The 19,116-nt window shown below is 43.4% G+C and overlaps 1 protein-coding gene across 3 annotated transcripts in view; it reads left to right on the forward strand.

The window, feature by feature from the left end:
* MTUS2 (microtubule associated scaffold protein 2) overlaps positions 1-19,116 on the forward strand; it is a 374,790-nt gene that overhangs the window by 187,589 nt on the left and 168,085 nt on the right. For all 3 annotated transcript variants that reach the window (XM_047078256.1, XM_047078267.1, XM_047078275.1), the window contains one exon: positions 10,697-10,858. In XM_047078256.1, the coding sequence (XP_046934212.1) occupies positions 10,697-10,858 (162 nt within the window). The remainder of the gene's footprint in view (positions 1-10,696; positions 10,859-19,116) is intronic.

Below are 19,116 nucleotides of genomic sequence, written 5' to 3' on the forward strand. Positions count from 1 at the left end.
CCCATATTAAGTATATAATTAAAATGCTCCAGTTTAAATATTTTCCCCAAGGTATTAACTACTAAAAGATTCACACAGTGATGGACCAGGGCGTTCAGGGATGGTGGCTCAAGCTTTTAAGCACTTCAGATAGGGAAAGGGGATTTGTTACAACTGGACTAATTGATATAAAAAAGGAATGGAAAAAGTTGCTTTTAATTACCCAAAAGTCTCTCGATATGTCATATATTAGCCCTCGGTCTTTTAAGTAACTAACCTCCATCAATATTTGACGATGTCCTCTCCTTTGCGAATGTGCCTTGGTAAATATTAAAGAGAATTTGTCAAATTAAAAGTAAGCTTTAAGTCATTTACGTGCTGGGAGCTCAGAAGTCCTAGGCTGGTGGTGCTGGCTTTCACCTTCCTTGGTTACTTTTGTGATTTTAAGAGAGATGGTTTTATTACCCCTGACCTTTGCTTTCTTTGTTAACCAGCTGGGTCTTTCATAGAGTAGCTCTGTTACCTAGAAGGGAGTTGAGAAGATACTATACAGAAGGTGGCACTTAACCAGGCTTTGAAGGACCGACAGACTGGCCCACATTCCAGACTGTCGCAGATCGCTCAGATGGGGACCCAGGGGTCACATTCACCAGGCCTACGTTTGTAAAACTATGAATCTCATTTTATCAGCTCACCTGCACCCATATTCCCCCTACTTCCTGAGAAGAAATAGGAAAGAGGACCCTCTCTGCTGTGTATTAGTATGGACTCCAGGAGAAGGTGAAGCTTTTCTGGAGTGCCTGGGGACAGTGGGGGGATAGAGAATTGGGGGGACAAAGGTATTTTTCTTCGCCTGTGATGATTTAGTCGTGATGGCTGTCAAAAGAAGAAAACATGGGGGATTATGCCTAGTCCCGGGGCCCTGGGGAGACTGTCTGCTGGAGCCTTAGGAATGTGTGAAGGTGGAGGTTAGCCATCGATGTCCGCATTCACGACTTACAGATACCATCTGCTTCTGCAAGTGAGAGGGAGGGTTAGGGAAGTCTCAAGGGTATTTCCACAGGGCTCGCATGGAACAGGATCTCCTAAAAAGCGGTGCCATTTGGTGTCACGTGGGCTAGATGGGGAGCTCGAAGAAATTCGCTGGTAACAGAGCTTCTTCTACAGATGCTGATGCTCCCACTGTTGACGACAACTAACGTTTACTGGATACGAGACACTTTGCAAAGGGCTTTCTGTGCACTTTCTCATTTAATTCTCAGATTCACAGAGAGTCAATAAATAAATAAGCCATTTCATAAAAGAGGCTTAATTAAATTTACAAAGAGATTATTACTAGTAAGTTTCAAATCTGGTATTGAACTTGGGAAGAGTCTGTGGTGTCATGACTAGGCTATATGGTACTGTTCTTCTTCTTCTTCCTGTCATCTTCCTGCCAAAGCCCAGCCGGAAGAGCTCAGGAGCTGAGGTCCCTGCAGCAGGAATCCAGGAAGTTCCTGTGGACCTAGAGGAGTCCTTTCCCACCTAGCCCCTGACCTCCAGAAGTGTGCCCTGCCCCCTCATAAGGATGCTGAGTGTATGAGGATGTGTCCTCTGGTCTAGGGCTGGAATAAGTTACTGGCCTCCTGGAGTGCTGTGTTGAGAAAGACTCTGAGGCCACCTCCTGGCTTAGTAAGAAGTTATCACTTGCTCTAGGTCAATAGGGAGTAGTGAAATGTACGCTGTATGTCTTTCTTTCCTTAGGACTTAGGCTACTGGGGAAAGATGGATATAGAAGGAACCATCATTCTCTAGAGCTTCCTCGTTAGAGCCAGACCCCCAGAAGTGATCCCAGTTAAAGCCTTGGAAAGATAGGAAGCCACAGGGATGGGTGGCTGGAAAAAGAGGGAGGAGGGGATAGGCTGATGGGGCTGATGGGCTTCAAATGAGGCTCCGTGTTGGGTTAGTGGGCAGACCTCAGTGATACCATTCACCGAATGCTTATATGTGCCACATGCTATTCTGAACACCTTATTCTAAACATGTAATAACTGTCATAATATGACAACTCTAATTAGTAGGTACTGCTGTTATCCCCGCCCCCCCCTCCACAATTTAAATATGAAGAAATGAGGCACAGAGAGGGTAAACAACTTGTCCAAAGTCAGACAACTAGTAAGAAGTGGCTCCAGCATTTGAACCCAGATGGTCTTAACCACTTAACCGTCAGCCTCTCAAACTTTATCAAACCCAGAGATTAACGCTTAAGGTGAGACTAAAACAAAATTTGCAACGCGATCTAGAGAAGTATTAGGTAAACGGTACCCTCTCTTGGGGAGAAGGGTAGTGGTGCTTAGGCAGAAAGACAAAAAATGTTAAAGGAAAGTGTTTCCATTGAATATGGTCTACATTAGTTACAGGTGTACAACACAGTGATTTGACAAGTTTATACATTTTGCTGTGCTTGCTCACCACAAGTGCCACCACCACCTGTCCCCACACCATGTTATTCCAATACCATTGGCTTATCCCCTGCGTTGTGCCTTTCATCCCCGTGACTTGATCATTCCACACCTGGAAGCCTGTACCCCCTACTCCCCTTCACTCCGATTTTTGTCTTTCTGTTTATTGTTTTCAAAAATGCTCAAAGCCCACCATACCACACCATAGACAACCCCCGCCCTTTAAACAACAAATGCCCAACGTGGCCATGCTCAGTGCGACTACATTCACAGGAGCCGTTGGGGCGAGCGTGGAGCTTTTTGAGAGCCTGCGGGCTCAGAAGTTGGGAAAAAGAAGCGTCTGTGACAGGAAGCCCTGGCCATGGGACACATCAGCACCGAGTACTTTCTTCATTCCTACAGCATTTCTCGAGCACAGCCTTGATTATGGCAGAGCAGGAAGTGCCCTGGGGAATCCTGCCTGCAGTTAGTTTTTACTGTTCTTGATGCGGGAGGTAAGGCGGGAAAGCTAGCTGGAACCAGATAGTGGAAGAGCTTGAATGCCAGAGAGCATTGGTACTTACTTGGAAGACTGCATTGAAATGCTTGTGCTTTGGGAAGAATAACAAGGCACAGTGAGGAGGGTGAACTGAGTGGGGGGGGGGGGGGAGGAGACCTGACACTATTGTCTCTCCAAGAAGTGCCAAGGGACAGGGGCGCCTGGGTGGCGCAGTCGGTTAAGCGTCCAACTTCAGCCAGGTCACGATCTCGCGGTCCGTGAGTTCGAGCCCCGCGTCAGGCTCTGGGCTGATGGCTCGGAGCCTGGAGCCTGTTTCCGATTCTGTGTCTCCCTTTCTTTCTGCCCCTCCCCGTTCATGCTCTGTCTCTCTCTGTCCCAAAATAAATAAAAAACGTTGAAAAAAAAATTAAAAAAAAAAAAAAAGAAGTGCCAAGGGACAGACCCTGGGGGTAGGGGATGGGGGGGGGAGGCACAGGAGCAGAGAGGGGATTTAAATCTGAAGTCCAGAATGGAAACAGAAGCACAGTGACTTGCATTGGTTGATAAAAGGGAAAGAGAGATTCAGAGATGACTGTGGCACCCCATCCTAAGTTTCTAGAATAATAATGATGTCATTCATAAGAAAGAATAAAAGAGGTAAGGTGCTAGTGTGCAGCTGAGGGAAATGATTATGTGTCACCCCTTCCAGGAGGCTGTCCCCAAGCACCCATTCTCCTTCACTCTTGAGATTCCCTCTAGCTCTGCCCCTTGGCGTTTCTGTCTGGGCATGTGTTTGGGGTGTGAGTGTCCCCCCCCCCACTGGAAGGTATATGAGGGCTGGACCGTGCTTGTCCTGGGACCCCTGCCTAGTGTAGAGCCTGGAAGGCTTAGTCTACTTCCTTTTGACAAAGAAATAGCCTTGCTGAAATCATAAGAGAGCTGGTTTCCTTTAGCTCTTTAACGCACAAAATGAAACATATACCTGGGTTAAAATATGCAGGAGGTGGGAAATAAAACATTCAGTTGGTACTTTAATAATTAAACTCAATTTTGCCACCAGGTGATAACTGCTGCTAAATCAATCAAATATGCATCAAGTAGGCAATCATGCACCCAGAACATGATACAACTTGATTGCCTGGAATTGTTAAAAAAAAAAAAAAAATCAGCGAAGAGAGTAGTATGATCATTATAATATGTATAAATATTCAAAATCAATGAAATATGTTAGTTAAAGTTTGGCTGTAATGCCCTGATAGTATTAATAACGGCTTTGCTTTTCTTCTACAGCCTTCCTTTTAAGAACCTCATTCTGGTCTGGTTAGTGTCCGTCCCTCATTGCCGACCTTTCTTCTTTTTAAGATTCAGGTTAACTTCTTGGCATTCCAATGGGTGGAGTAGTGAAAGAGCACATTGGAATATGGATCAGAAGCCCTAACATCTCATCCTGACCTCAGCCGTAGCCAGAGTCACCCTTTCGAGAAGGTTGAATAGGTACCACCCGTTACTTGGCAGGGGCACGTCAGGTATCCTAAACATTCACACTTCCTCCTCCTGGTGCCTGCCTTTAGTGCAGCCTCTTCTGGCCTGAATTGCATGTGTCTTCCACTGTCTGTCCTGTAGGACCGGAGTAGATCAGATGTACACCCGATTTTGTGAGAGTAGATGAGAAGTGTGAAGGGGGTTAGGGAGGGATTAGGTATCATCCTCCTCGTGTGGGAACTTGTACAAGAGTAGATCACCCGGAGCACCTACACCACATTGCGATCCCACCAGTGATGTGTGGAAGGTTCCAGTTTCCCCACGTCTCCCCCGACTTGGCTATTGTCTGTGTTTTTTATTATAGCCACCCTAGTGGGTTTATAGTGGTTTCTTTGGTTTGCGTTTCCCTAGTGTCTAAAGATGTCGGGCATCTTTTCGTGTGCTTATTGGCTATTTGTATATGTTCTTCGGAGAAATGTCTACTCAAATTCTGTGTTCATTTTTAATTGAATTATTTGTCTTTTAATTGTTGAGCTATAGATCTTTATTCTGGATCCTAGACCTTTATCGGATAAGTGATTTGAAAATATTTTATTCAATTCTGTAGGCTGTCTTTCCTCTTTACTCATAGTGTCCTTTGATGCACTAAGGCTTTTATTTTGATGAAATCTTATTATCTATTTTTTTCTTGAGTTACTTGTGCTTTAGATGTTATATCTAAGAAATTATTATCTAGTCCCAAGGTCATTAGGATTTACATCTATGTTTTCTTCTAAAAAATGTATAATTTTGGTGCATACATTAGGTCTTTAATCCATTTAATTTTTTTTAACGTTTATTTATTTTTGAGAGAGACAGAGACAGAGTGTGAGCGGGGGAGGGCAGAGACACAGGAAGACACAGAATCCGAAGCAGGCTCCAGGCTCTGAACTGTCAGCACAGAGCCCGATGTGGAACTTGAATCCATGAACTACCAGATCACAACCTGAGCTGAAGTCGGATCCTGAACCAGCTGAACCACCCAGGTGCCCAGATCCATTTTAAATTAGGTTTTGCATATGGTGTGAGGTAGGCGTCCAACTCCATGCAGGTTTGATAGACTTGATCCACCAGCTCAAGGATGTAAGCACTGTGGGTAATGAACTCTAGGAGCCGTCCTGGAGGGAGAGGAGAGCAATCACTTTCTTCTAGGATTTAGTGCTGACTAAGCATAGTTGTCCTGGTGGTTTAAAGAGAAAAATACAGTGCAATTAGGTTTATAAATTCAACTGGACCCAGCTCGATCCTGTAACCATGCAGAACATACACCTTGCAAATTCTCACACTCTAATGAAGGCGATCTTACCTTCCAAGCAGGAAGTGGATGATATGATGATTTGGATATCTGCAAAAGATGGCCACCACCCAGCAGTGAAATAGCAGCTTTTGTCCTTTAGTTACTGCAATCAGGGGAACACCTGCAGACTTGAGTGGTGATAACATAGCAAGTCCAGGGAGTGCCAGTGGCATTAAAAAAGGAACGGATTGAGAAGAATAAGCTGGCAACTCACAAAGTTAAGAATGGCATAGGGAGATTCCCTTGATGATGTGTGATTGTTTACGAACAACGTTAGCTTTTCTCCCTGCGTCGTACCCCTCACCTGGCATTTATTAGCCCTTGCTGTCTGTGGTCTCCTACATTTCTACATGTCTCCTGAACAGAGGTATTGACAGCCCTACCCGCTAAATGCCGATGTTGCTTCAACTCCAAATATCCCCACAAATTTTGACCCTTAAGGAGTACTGCCACTGATGTGGTATTTGCTTTTTCATGGAATTCTGCCTTCTCTGTGTCTCTCTCATCTAACACGCCACCCACGGTAGATTCGGAGCTCAGCGTATGTCTGCTGATCTTGAGTGAAATCTGTGCGCGTTCTTCCTTCGATCTGGTTGCAGTTCAGAAAAAAAGATTTAATTGTATCTGTTGGAAATCCTGACCACTTTTCTTGGAACTTGACAAGTAGATTCTAGAATTGATATGCAAGAAAAAGAGTCAAGAATATTTGGGTCAAGACCGTTGTAAAGTGAACGAGCAGAATCGGAGGTACTTGTCTTGGACCGGTTCAGCGTGCCAGCCTTGTCTCACGAGATGGTAAATCAGTGTAGTATTGGGATCGTGAGAGACAAAGAGATCAATGAAACAGAATATAGAGTTCAGAAATGGAGCCTCGTGAGGCAGAGTGGATAGGCGTTCACCAGATGATTTCCCTTTTCTCCTAGGCATAAACGGAGCTTACGTTCCCCAGCCAGTGGGCCCATGGCAGAAGTGACGCACTCCACTTCTAGGCCTGACGCATAAAATCCTTCCACGAACAGTTCATTTTCTCCCCGGCTGCGTGTTAATGTCTCTTGAGAGACCCAGGGTAGGGCAAAAGCAGGAGATGGAAGGAGCCCGAGTCCCTGCCTGGAACAGAGCTCCCCAGCACAGCAGATCATCCGGATTACCTGTGTGAGATGATTCACGATTGACAGAGAAACTTCTGTCATGTTAAATGACTGAAATTTGGGGGGTTGTTAGCTTAGTCTAACAATCAGGCCTGTATGGAAGCTCGATACTCAACAGCTGGCAGTGAAGGGACTGCCCAATGCACGGGGCTGGGATAACTGGCTGTCTATATAGAAACAGCAGCAACAAATTCCATCCCTACTCCATGCTCCATCCCAGATGAATTGATCTAAAGTTAAAAGAAAAGTTTTAAGCCATTTAGAAGAATACACAGAAGAACATCTTTATTATCTCACGTGGAGAAGGAAAAGCTAAGATTCATAAGGTACCAATCAAGTGGAGACAGAAAGACGGAAAAAATTTAAAATATATACCAATAAAGGATCAGTATCCAGAATATTAAAAAAAAAAACAACCTCCTCTATGTCATTTAGAAAGGCAAAATAGTAGAAAAATGAGCGGGCATCTTATAGAAGAAAAAACTTGAATAGCTAATAACTATATGAAAAACATGTTCCACCTCCATGCCTGCCCGAGACCTATAAATTAAAACCAATGTCATCAACTAATGAAAGTCTGACAGTCACGACCTGTGGTGGGTGTGAATTGCAACAGGCAATTTTGGAAAGCCATTTTGAACATCTAGGAAAGTTGAACGTGCTTATGCCCTGTGTCCTAACAGTTTCTTTTTTTTTTTTTTAACGTTTATTTATTTTTGAGACAGAGAGAGACAGAGCATGAACGGGGGAGGGTCAGAGAGAGGGAGACACAGAATCCGAAACAGGCTCCGGGCTCTGAGCTGTCAGCACAGAGCCCGACGCGGGGCTCGAACTCACAGACCGCGAGATCATGACCTGAGCCGAAGTCGGCCGCTTGACCGACTGAGCCACCCAGGCGCCCCCCTAACAGTTTCAGTCATGATGGAGCCAGCGATAGTCGGTATCTCTTAAGCATGGTGTTCCTTTCTGTTCTTATTCTCACCGTTTCCTGGGTCTCAAGTCGCTCAACGTATGTTTTAAGGACAATCATACTGGATCTCTTTAGTCTTACATCCTGCTGTTGCTGTCAGATTTATTTCAGTCCTTGCCTTCCTTCTCACAGAGAGCAGCCCATCTGATAGCAATCTCTAGATACTTGGCCAAGTCCTATGAAAAACTGATTGGCTGTAAGGACCGGCCGCTGAGTTGAAAACCAACCTGTGTGTGTTCATAACTGACACAGGAGGGTTCAGTATGCACGGACACCATTCTGTTTTCTGGTGCCCACTCTTGGCATTAACGTTTACAAATTCATTGTCGTTAGCTCTTCCACTTCCCACAATAGCCTTATGAGGTCCATGCTCAGTATCCCCACTTACAGATGAAGAAACTGAGGTGCAGGGAGGTGGAAGGGGAGGAGATAATATCCACCCCCCCGGGGTTGTTCTGCTCCCCGGTCTGCACCATTTATCCAGGTGATAACCTCGATGGTTCAGGCCAGATTCGGGCTGGTTGGCAATGAGAGGACTGGATTAGACACATGAACCACTTCCACTGACTGAATCCTTCGGAACATTGTTCTGGCTTACACAGCCGTTTGTTTATTTCCACGTGTTTCCTTCCTCTTAGCAAGCAGTGGTTTAATGTGGCCTGCATTGTGAAGTACCCAGAGCATTTATAGAATTCGGCAGTAATTCCCAAATTCTGCGTACTTTTCGCTTACTAAATAATGAGTCTTTAATTACTGGCTGACTTAAGCTGGTTTTCAAAGAGTGATGCTGTTAACTGCCAGCTGTATCCCACAATGGTGGATAAGAATAGTGTTCTATTTTATTTTATTTTACTTTCTTTTTTTTTTCATTAATTCAAGACCTCACTCAGAGGAGAGTACATCACCCACGTAGCTTCCTTGACACTTTGTTCTTCAAACAGATGAATTACTTTCCAGCCTGGAAGGCCGCCGAATCTCTAAGTTGACGTGTTCTCTGAATAACAAATTTCACATAAGAGGATGATGCCAGGTGTAAGAGGGTTTGATGAAAGGACGTTTGAACTTTACCAAAGATACAAAATATTTCCCTTCTTAAGAAACGTTAATGAGGAAAAGACCCTGTGAAACTTTTTCTGTTCAATTCGGCTTCCAGTACACGTTTTAGTGATAGATTATTCGGGCAGTATGTCAGCAGTAGGCTAAACAGTAGATGATTCCAGGTGAAATATATCCAGTGGCTGAGCCCCCTCCTTCCATCTGAAATGTCCTACAAACCTCCAGATATCCTTTCTACAATTGGACTGGTGAGCTCATCATATGGTTCAGAAGCTAAGACTTCTTGTCTTATAGGTGTGTGGCATCCCTTTTCCTGATGAAGTTTCTGGATTAATCATATGCTTCCTTTTCTATCTGATATTCAGGATACAGTGCAGATCCTTTTGGTGAAGTTTCGATGCATTTGTTGTTTGCGTAGATCAAAAGCATTCTCCTAGCCCTGTTTAGAACTATTTAAAACCTTGTGCCGACCTTAAAAGAGCTATAGGACGTAGGTTTTGTGCTGGGAAATAGCACATTCTTTATCTTTCCTTCTCGGATACACTTTTCTTTAGAAACAAAGCAAATCTCACGAATTTTAAAGAGATGTTCGGGTCTTCAGAGGGAGGAAAGCAGCAATCTCTTACCCTAAGTGGGTGAATACAATTCCTGGGTGTTTCGAACACTGAAGCCATTTGAATAATGTTATCATTTTTATGCAGGCCCTATCTAAATAGAATGTTATGCCTATCCTTTTAAAATGATGGAAACAAAAAATTTAATCTTCTGCTAAAACTCTGTGTACTTCTTCCAGCTGTCATTGCATATTTTCCATGGTAGATGGTCACGTTTCTAACCGGATAGCTTAATTCCAAACGAGCTATAGTTCCAGTACATTCAGGCTCTGTTTCGTGGATTAGGGCTCACAGCTATACTCAGAGGTGTATTTAAAGGACTGATGCTTTCACAAGGATTGGATGGTGTTGTCATTGTCTTTAAGAGATTACAAATGCATAAACCATAGCAGTTTGGGGGAAGATCTAGAAGAAAACGTGGGGCCACAACCACCTTGCGTATTTAAACCTGACACATGTCCCAATATGCCATATGCTCACAATGTCAGAGCAGTCATTCATAAACAAACTGTCCCGTAGACGCAGAGTGTCTGTATTTCTGTGTTGGATGGCAAACTGAAATGACCAATAAGTGTCTTCTGCCTTTGCCGCCGAGGCTCTAATTCAGGGGCTTCGTATTTCGATGAGGCCTCAGCTTTCCAGAAAAAAAAGAAAAAAGCTTTGTGGATTTTGAGGAGATTCTCTGTGCCCACGGTCCTCACCCCTCTGTCTTCACCCCAAGCCTCTTGTTCCGAAGGTAAAATAACTTGGGTAGCAGGGAGTTCTGCACAAGCTCCTTGGACCAGCCGTGCACGTACGGGTCTGATTCTCACCTCTCCTGGGTCACTCACACTGGTTTTATCCTCTGTGAGTCACTAAATAAACGTGTGTCGTATGCACATTATACAATTATACATCCACATAAGCAAATTGTGTGTGTCTGCGCACAGGTGTAAAATCTTCAAAGGCTGCCCTTGTCTTTTATGGAGTTCCTTGCACAGAGCATTGGAATGACAGGCTTTTCTCGGAGCCTAAAGGGAGCTCTTTTCCACATCTGGTCCCAGAGAAAGGCTTTTCAAGGCCGCTCACGGAGAGTCAGGTCAAATTCTAAAGCAGATGACGGCGTTACGATTGGTTGGCAATTGCAAATGGCAAGGAGGGCCCAATCCATTTTTCATGAAGTTATAATTAACATCCTGTCTGCCTCCCACAGGGTCAACCTTTGGGAATGAAGACCAACCAGCTCCGAAGGCGGCTCTGCCTTCCAAAGACGCACCCAAGGGGGCCAGCCGGGCGACCCCTCCAGCGTCCTCCAGCGTGACAACACCCCGCCGGAGTTTGCTTCCAGCGCCCAAATCCACATCTATACCCGCTGGTAAGACTGTGTGCCTCGGAGAAGCTCTGCAGTGGAGTGCCTTTTCTGCCTTAAAAAGTCTTTTCAGACTCCCCATGTACATCAGTTATTTAGATGGGATGACAGATGAGTTTCAAATGGCATTTAAAATTAATAATAACAACAAAACCACTGTTTTCAAGGTACTTTCACGCATTCCTGTGTTTAAATTCTCACAGCTTCCTCTCGCTCCTCCCCAGACTCTTAACCCATTGAATCACGCAGTTTTGTTTGGGGGAAAAAAAACCCAAAACAACAACAACAAAAAACAAGAATCAAGCTATTTTAAGCCGATTGGCATTTGGCTCTGGAGGCCCATAGGACCAAACTTCTGACTGCTCCTCTGGGAGTGAGTCATGGAACCCTACGGGAGCCGCTGCCTCTAGAAGGATCTGAGAGCTCCCTTCCCCTCTGGCTTCAGGCTCATGCCACCAAAGCTGGAATCCAAACGAATATACCGCCCCCCGCCCCCGCCCCCCGCAAACTTTTTTTTGGAAGATAACTGAGAAAATGTGAACATAGTACTGATATTTTAAGCGTGATGTGGCCTTTGTGATTATATTTTTATAAGAGTCTTATTTTAGCCATTCACACGTGAAATGATATGCTGTCTGGGATTTGCTGCAAAGACACTTGGGATGATGGCAGGTGGAGTCAGTTTACCGGTGGTGAAACAACACTGACCACAGATCGCTCGTTGTTGAAGTTGGTCAATAGAATAGATTCCACTAACTAGACTGCTCTCTCTACTCTAGCATATACATAAAGTGTTGCATGATAATATGGTAAACTGTGTCAACAGAGTGGCTGCTTTAGTTGAAGGAAGGTTAAATGGAAATCAGGTATGTCAGGTGTGGTAGCAACCCAATCTCATGTGGTTGTGCCAATCTCATGGTAGGCCCATGCGAATTTCATTATCGGGCTAGCTGGGTGGCTCAGTTGGTTAAGCGTCTGACTCTTGATTTCAGCTCAGTTCGTGATCTCGCCATTCATGGGATGGAGCCCTGCCTCTGGCTGTGCCCTGACAGCGCAGAGCCTCCTTGGGATTCTCTCCCTCCCTCTCTCTGTACCCCTACCCTGCTCATGTGCTCGCTCCCTCTCTCTCAAAATAAATACATAAAATTTTTTTAAATTTTCATTATTTTTTCAAATAGTTCGGCTACATAAGAGATTTCTGAAAGCCATGTGATCTTGATAACAGGAATTCTCTTCCACTTTGCATTACTTCATAAAACATTCTAATGTACTGAATCTAATTTGGTCCTCACAGAAACTCTGAGAGGAAGACGGAAAGCTTTCTTTTACAAAAGAGAGAAGGACAGACCACAACTCAGTGTGAAACACTTGTCCAAGGTCATCTGATGGCATCCGGAAATAAACACATGTTGTGTATGTTTCCAGTGCCTTTTCCGTAATATTATCAGTATCAGATGGGGGCTATCAAAATTCTGTCATCCACAGTGTGTCTATTAACATCAAGTTTCGTGTTACCACGAAGGTAGCAGTAAGAGAATGGCACCAAGGACTTCTTGCCTCAGGCTAGGTCCTCCTTGAGATGGCCTGGTATAGAGTTCGGGGTGATGCCATGACCACTGTGTTGGCTTTTGTTACTCCTGGCTCGTAGCTCAGCACCCTGATACACAATCTGCAGGTTTTCCTTAAAATTCCAAATAATGCCTTTAAGAGAAGTAGGAGCCTTTTCATAGAAGCTGAAATCGTGTGTGTGTGTGTGTGTGTGTGTGTGTGTGTGTGTGTGTGTGTGTGTGTGAAAACACTCACCTAGCCCTCCCTGAGTGGAGACGTGTGTGTGATTTTCTCCAGAGGCAAAATTTAAGTCTGTACTTTCTTGGTTCCTTCTTATGATGAGCCATCACTTTCTTTGTCAAAAATTCAAGTATACCTTCTTTCAAGCTGACCTACGAGGCATCCAGTGGATTTACTGGACTTGCTCTTCTAAGTTAAAAACATGATGATGATAATTGCTTTCTTCCTTATTCCAGACCAACATACGTTGTATTGTTGCTCTTCCTTGACCAGTTCAGTTACTGGGTTCCTGAGTATCTGTGCTGGGGATAGAATAGTCTGGAGATAGAAAGATGAGTGAGACACAGTTCCTGTCCCAAAAAGGTTCACAGGCTGGTGGTAGAGAAGCACAAAAAAATAGTTGCAGAAACATTGTTAAGTGTTATAATGAACTATTATTATACAGTCTAATGTTGATCATCTTGCTTGGCCTCAGCCTAGCCAACCTCATGGAGCAGTTTATGTTGCAGTGCTAGCTGGTCTAAGGTATGTTCTGTCATAGGATGTCTGGGGGGCTCAGTTGGTTGAGCGTGCAACTCTTGATTTCAGCTCAGGTCATGATCCTAAGGTCATGGGACTGAGCTCCACGTTGAGCCCCACACAGAATGTGGAACCTGCTTAAGATTCTCTCTCTCTCTCTCTCTCTCTCTCTCTCTCTCTCTCCCTCTGACCCTCTCCCCAGCTCGTGCCCCCCCCCCAGCTAAAATTAAAAAGGAAGGAAAAAGAAAGATATGTTCTTTCCTTTCCCCATCCATCCCATCCATCAAGAGAATAAGATCAGTGAGGGAGAAGCCATATTTCCTTTGTTGCCCAGCTAGGGTAAGGAGACCACACACATTGCTTAAAATCCCAGAGAAAATGGAATTGAGATGTCAGGGAAAGGTATGGATTGGGAAAATGAAGCCAAAAGCTCATTTTAAAGATGTCAGGACTTTGTCTTCCAACTTTTATCTAATTCTAACACCTAAGGCTTTCTTGCATTTCAAAGTTATTGCTAAAAGATGAATTTTATCACTGCACGTTAGCTTTGCATTTATCCCATGGGTCGGAATTTCTAAGTTAAATAAAATCTAGTTTCAGAAATAAAATCAGCTTTCACATTGCCTTGTGTCATCAAAGCTTCTTAAAAATGAGAAGGTAGGCATGCAGATTACCACTAAATCCCAAATCATTGGATTTCTTGGGACTGTAAGGTGTCTGGGTATGTTAATTACTTAGATAATGCCAACCCTTGTTTTTTTTTAACCCGTGTTGTTGGGAACATTTCTGAACTGCAATGCTCTGCTTCGTTCCCTTGGCGATTCCAGGCTAATGATGGCAGAGCTCTTGTATCTTTGGATCACCTGCTCAATTACTGTCATACGTAATTGCAGATGCAACACGTTTCCCAACAGAAATACCCTGGGAGTGCTTGGGCTGTTGCCTTTAACCTACATTTCATCCTGGTTCATTCATTCAGGAAACATCTAAGTACTTATTTTCATAGGGTGACTTGGATTCAAGGATAATTAGAAAGTTCTTGCTTTTAAGAAGCTTACACTATGGTACCACCGAGTTATAAACCAATAAATGGAGTGAGTGCAAGAGATCTATAGTCTTAACAGCTGGATTCTAGTTAATTCTAGCAGACCAAACATTCAGAGTAAAGTGGATTAAGAAAAAATGACCTGAAAAAGTTTAAATTAAATATGATAGGTTTTTATTATTTATTTAATCACTTTCCCTTTGTTGTTTATTTAATCATTTTCTAACTTATTTATTATTTAGTTGCTTTCTGACTTCAGAAAAGATCCAAAGGAGCATGCAGTAAAGGGCACAAAATAACACAGTTGCAAAGATAAAATTCCAATAAAAACAGGAAAATCCTGATGAAACTAGGCTCAGTTTCCTGGCTCAAGAGCAAAAGAAGAAATACAATCAGAGTTTGGAAAAAAGAGCATGTCATTTCTTCAGAAGAGAGAAACTTATTTCCTAGCGCACACTTTTAAGATTTAATTCTGTGGATTAAAAAATACATATGTTGAACAACACAGTGGACAACAACTTTGTTGTAAACCTATCTATTGTGATAATAAAATAATTAGAAAAGAGTTTAAAATTTCAGAATAGGGAGGGGCGCCTGGGTGGCTCAGTGGGTTAAGCGTCCAACTTCGGCTCAGGTCACGATCTCATGGTTCATGGGTTCGAGCTCCATGTCGGGCTCTGTGCTGACAGCTCAGAGCCTGGAGCCTGCTTCGGATCCTGTGTCTCCCTCTCTCTGCCCCTCCCCTGCTTGCACTCTCTCTCTCTCAAAAGTAAACATTAAAAAAAATTAAAAAAGATTTTGGAATAGGGAAGGCTTTTCTAAACATGATATGAAACCTTGAAATGCTTAAAAACTGATAAAAATAGCTATGTAAAAATTTATAATTTTCCACAATGAAAGACATAGAATTAAGGAGATAGACTGAATGAAAATGCTGCAACAAAGCGTTCAATGAAAATGAATAGGAAAGATACAACTTAATTGGAAAAACAGAAGAGATGAATGGGTAATTCACACAGAAGTACAAAATAGTCGGGGCGCCTGGGTGGCGCAGTCGGTTAAGCGTCCGACTTCAGCCAGGTCACGATCTTGCGGTCCGTGAGTTCGAGCCCCGCGTCAGGCTCTGGCCTGATGGCTCAGAGCCTGGAGCCTGTTTCCGATTCTGTGTCTCCCTCTCTCTCTGCCCCTCCCCCGTTCATGCTCTGTCTCTCTCTGTCCCAAAAATAAATAAACGTTGGAAAAAAAAAAAATTAAAAAAAAAAAAAAAAAGAAGTACAAAATAGTCAATGGTCATAAACATATGAAAAGATGTTCAAATGCACTAATAACTAAATGCATTTAGCTTTTTAAATGAGATACCATCTTTTTCATTCAGATTAGAAAAAATTAAAAAGGTTTATCACAGCCGGCATTAGTGAGAACACTGCAAACGAACACTACAGTGTTTGTTAACAGGAATATAAATCTGCCCAAGCTTGTAGAGGACAATTGGTCACCTACAAAAATTTAAGCGTATATAATGTGTAATCCAGTGTTTCTGCTTCTGGGAATCTCTCTTACAAAAATTTTTGCTTAGACAGCAATGACATCCAAGTACAACTTTTTTGGCAACAATGATTATAATATTAAAAAATTGGAAACAATCTAAATATGCATCAATATGGAGATATTTAAATAAGCTATGATACATCTATTCACTAGACTGCTGTTTAGTCTTTCAAAAAGAATGATGGGGGCACCTGGGTGGCTCAGTCAGTTAAGCATCTGACTTCGGCTCAGGTCATGATCTCGCAGTTCGTGGGTTCGAGCCCCGCGTTGGGCTGTGTGCTGACAGCTCGGAGCCTGGAGCCTGCTTCCGATTCTGTGTCTGTCTCTCTCTGTGCCCCTCCCCTGCTCACACACACACGCAATCTCTCTCTCTCTCTCTCTCAAGAATAAGTAAACATTAAAAAATTTTTTTTAAATAATGATCATTACCTCATAGATCTTGGTGTGGCAACAACAGAAAGTTCTAGTGTTTAGTGCTAAACAAACACTAGTTAGTTAAAAGATGTATACTGAACATCCTGTCCATGACTGTTGCCAAGAATTTTAGAAGCTTAGCCTTGGTCTTTCAATAGTCCTTTTCCTCAAAATTTTCATGAAAAGTTTTTCTGCTGTTCATGTCAAATACAAAATCTCAACGGTGCCTTGATCCCTGTAATTCTACGTGAATTTCGGCTTTACCCGTTGCCTCTTCATACTTGTTTGCAGTTGTTGTAGCAAATAGGAAAATATTTTCAGTTGAAAATATTGATCTGAAGATAGATTACTTCTGGGTCAATATGCCCTCTGATTCTGTCATGTTGACGTGATGGATTATAGAAAATACAATTACTTTATTCACCCTATGGTATGGAAGGATTTCCTACGGTTATATAGAAAATGAACAGTTGGTAACTTGTCAGAGGGGAAAAAAAAAAACCCTCTGGGAATGGTAAGGCTGTCACTCCACTTGTATTATAAAAATTGTTTGACTAATTTAAAAGTAGATTCTTATTTCTGAATTAAATTCCACAAATGTCGGTATTTCTGAGCATAGTGTAATTTAAAAGTACAAGTATCTGGTCAACATTATTAAAGCGTGTCTACCGAGCCCTTCGGCATGTACAATGAGCTGCTGAAACAGATACTCCCACCTTCCCTCCGGTCCGGCCAAACACCATCGCCCCTTTCTGAGCACACCTTAAATGACGAAAGTTGAGGAAGAGCTTGCTGAAATAAAATATTCTGCTTCCGGAAAAGACAGGGCAGGTAAAAGGATTGCTTTAAGTGCTATTGGAATCTTGGCTCTAGATGATTTGGGGGGTTGTTGTTACTGTAGCCTGTAATATATACCCTTTTAACCTAAATAGCTCCAAGATCGTGTTGTTTTCTAATCACAAGAGTCATGGCATCCCACACTGTGGACTCACGTGTGTTCACAAACCTCCAGGAGTGGCACCTGAAGGAGGCAAGTTGGAAGCAATCAGGCTACGCTGGGCTCTTCAGTATAGAAGGTGTTATTGCTTTGTGTCGACTGCGTTCTCCCTGAGGCCGAGTCTCCGTTGCAATCCCTTATTTGTCACCGTGAAGCCAACAGGGGAACCAGCAATAGGTGGGGGACAGGGAAGCCGATAGTAGAGTAGAAGCGTTTAGAAAGAATCTCTGTTGGAGAAAGATAAAAGCAGTAAATTGGAGACCATTCCTTTGCGTGAGGTCACGGAGACAGGGAAATAGCATGGGGATGATGTATGGAATGTCTGGAAGGAGGATCTGTCCACTTCATCATTCTAAAAGTCGTGTTCCTGGGTGTCCCGGAAGGCCTGTTTGCTGTTCTTTCTGGCCACCAGTGGGGAGGTTCCTAGCGCCTCCCAGCAGCCAGGAAGTGCTGTGATTCACCAGCTGTGACACCAGAGTCAACCCCTAGTCGTCCTGGGGAGTGAGGACGGGTGGAATTTGATTGCGTGAGCATCAGCTCTTTCAACAAATGTTGACTGAGCCCCTTCTTTGAGTTGAGCCCTGTGCTGGGTAGTTGGGGAAATCATGATGTATGAGACAGACAGTTTTTGCCCCTGTGGATCCGAGGGTATAACAGGAGAGAAAAACATAGAATCTGTACTTATCAGTACATGATTAATTATTTAATTACAGTCATGCTAAGTGCTGTGAAAGGGAAATGAGTATACAATGAAGGTATATTACACAGACATAATGTAGTGTGCAGAAAACACACAGGCCCAGATCTAAATGATCAGTAGAAGTTGCCAGACCGCAATGGTGGGGAACAGCGTTCCATGTGGGTGAACTGTGGGAACTTCCTCTTTGTAAATATTAGAGGTTCCGAAGTCTCCCTCCCCATAAAATCTTGGATCGGGGCTGCTAACCATTAGATCTGAAATTGAAAATACGTACACCCTACTTTTCCCTTCCAACCTTTTTATGGAGGAACTTGCTAGCTGTGAAATAGTCAAAAGACAGCATATGCGAAAAAGAAATTGTATAGAAAATCTGTAGCTGCTTCATCAGTTTCTGATGTTATTGGTGAGTCCACCTTGACTTTAATGATTACGTAAAAGTTGTCCCTTCAGGTGCTCGTGGGGAGTTTGATTTTTTATGTTGTTGTTTTTTAGGACACTTGAGTTTTTTGTTTTGTTTTGTTTTGTTTTTTGTTTTTTTGTTTTTTTTTTTCAACGTTTATTTATTTTTGGGACAGAGAGAGACAGAGCATGAACGGGGGAGGGGCAGAGAGAGAGGGAGACACAGAACCGGAAGCAGGCTCCAGGCTCTGAGCCATCAGCCCAGAGCCTGACGCGGGGCTCGAACTCACGGACCGCGAGATCGTGACCTGGCTGAAGTTGGACCCTTAACCGACTGCGCCACCCAGGCGCCCCAAGACACTTGAGTTTTAAACTCTTAATAACCTCATCCTCTATTTCCGGGTTTGTGGTGTGCTATTTAACAATTATGATTAAATGCCCCCGAATGATCTAAGTAAGGGAGAAGATACATTTCTCTTTCTCTGCTATGTCTCAAATTCTTTCATTAAAACAACAAGAGGGGCACCTGGGTGGCTCAGTCGAGCATCTGACTTCGGCTCATGGTTCATGAGTTCGAGCCCCACATTAGGCCCTGCACTGACAGTTCAGAGCCTGTTTAGGATTCTCTCTCTCTCTCTCTCTCTGCCCCGCCCCACTTGCTCTCGCTCACTCTCTCTCTCTCTCTCTCTCTCTCTCTCAAAATAAATAAATAAAAGCTTAAAAAAATATTTTGGGTGATTTGAGAAGCGTTCTGGGACAACCCATAGTACCAGAGGAGAATTTATAAAATGCAGTGACTCACCTTGCTATTCAGCGACCCGCAGGGTGTGAAACCTTTTGTTTTGTGGCAACTC

Source organism: Lynx rufus, unplaced genomic scaffold, assembly GCF_022079265.1.
Source record: "Lynx rufus isolate CCGP_SWC_20201006 ecotype Redwood Valley unplaced genomic scaffold, mLynRuf1.p SCAF_1, whole genome shotgun sequence".
Lineage (NCBI taxonomy): Eukaryota > Metazoa > Chordata > Mammalia > Carnivora > Felidae > Lynx > Lynx rufus.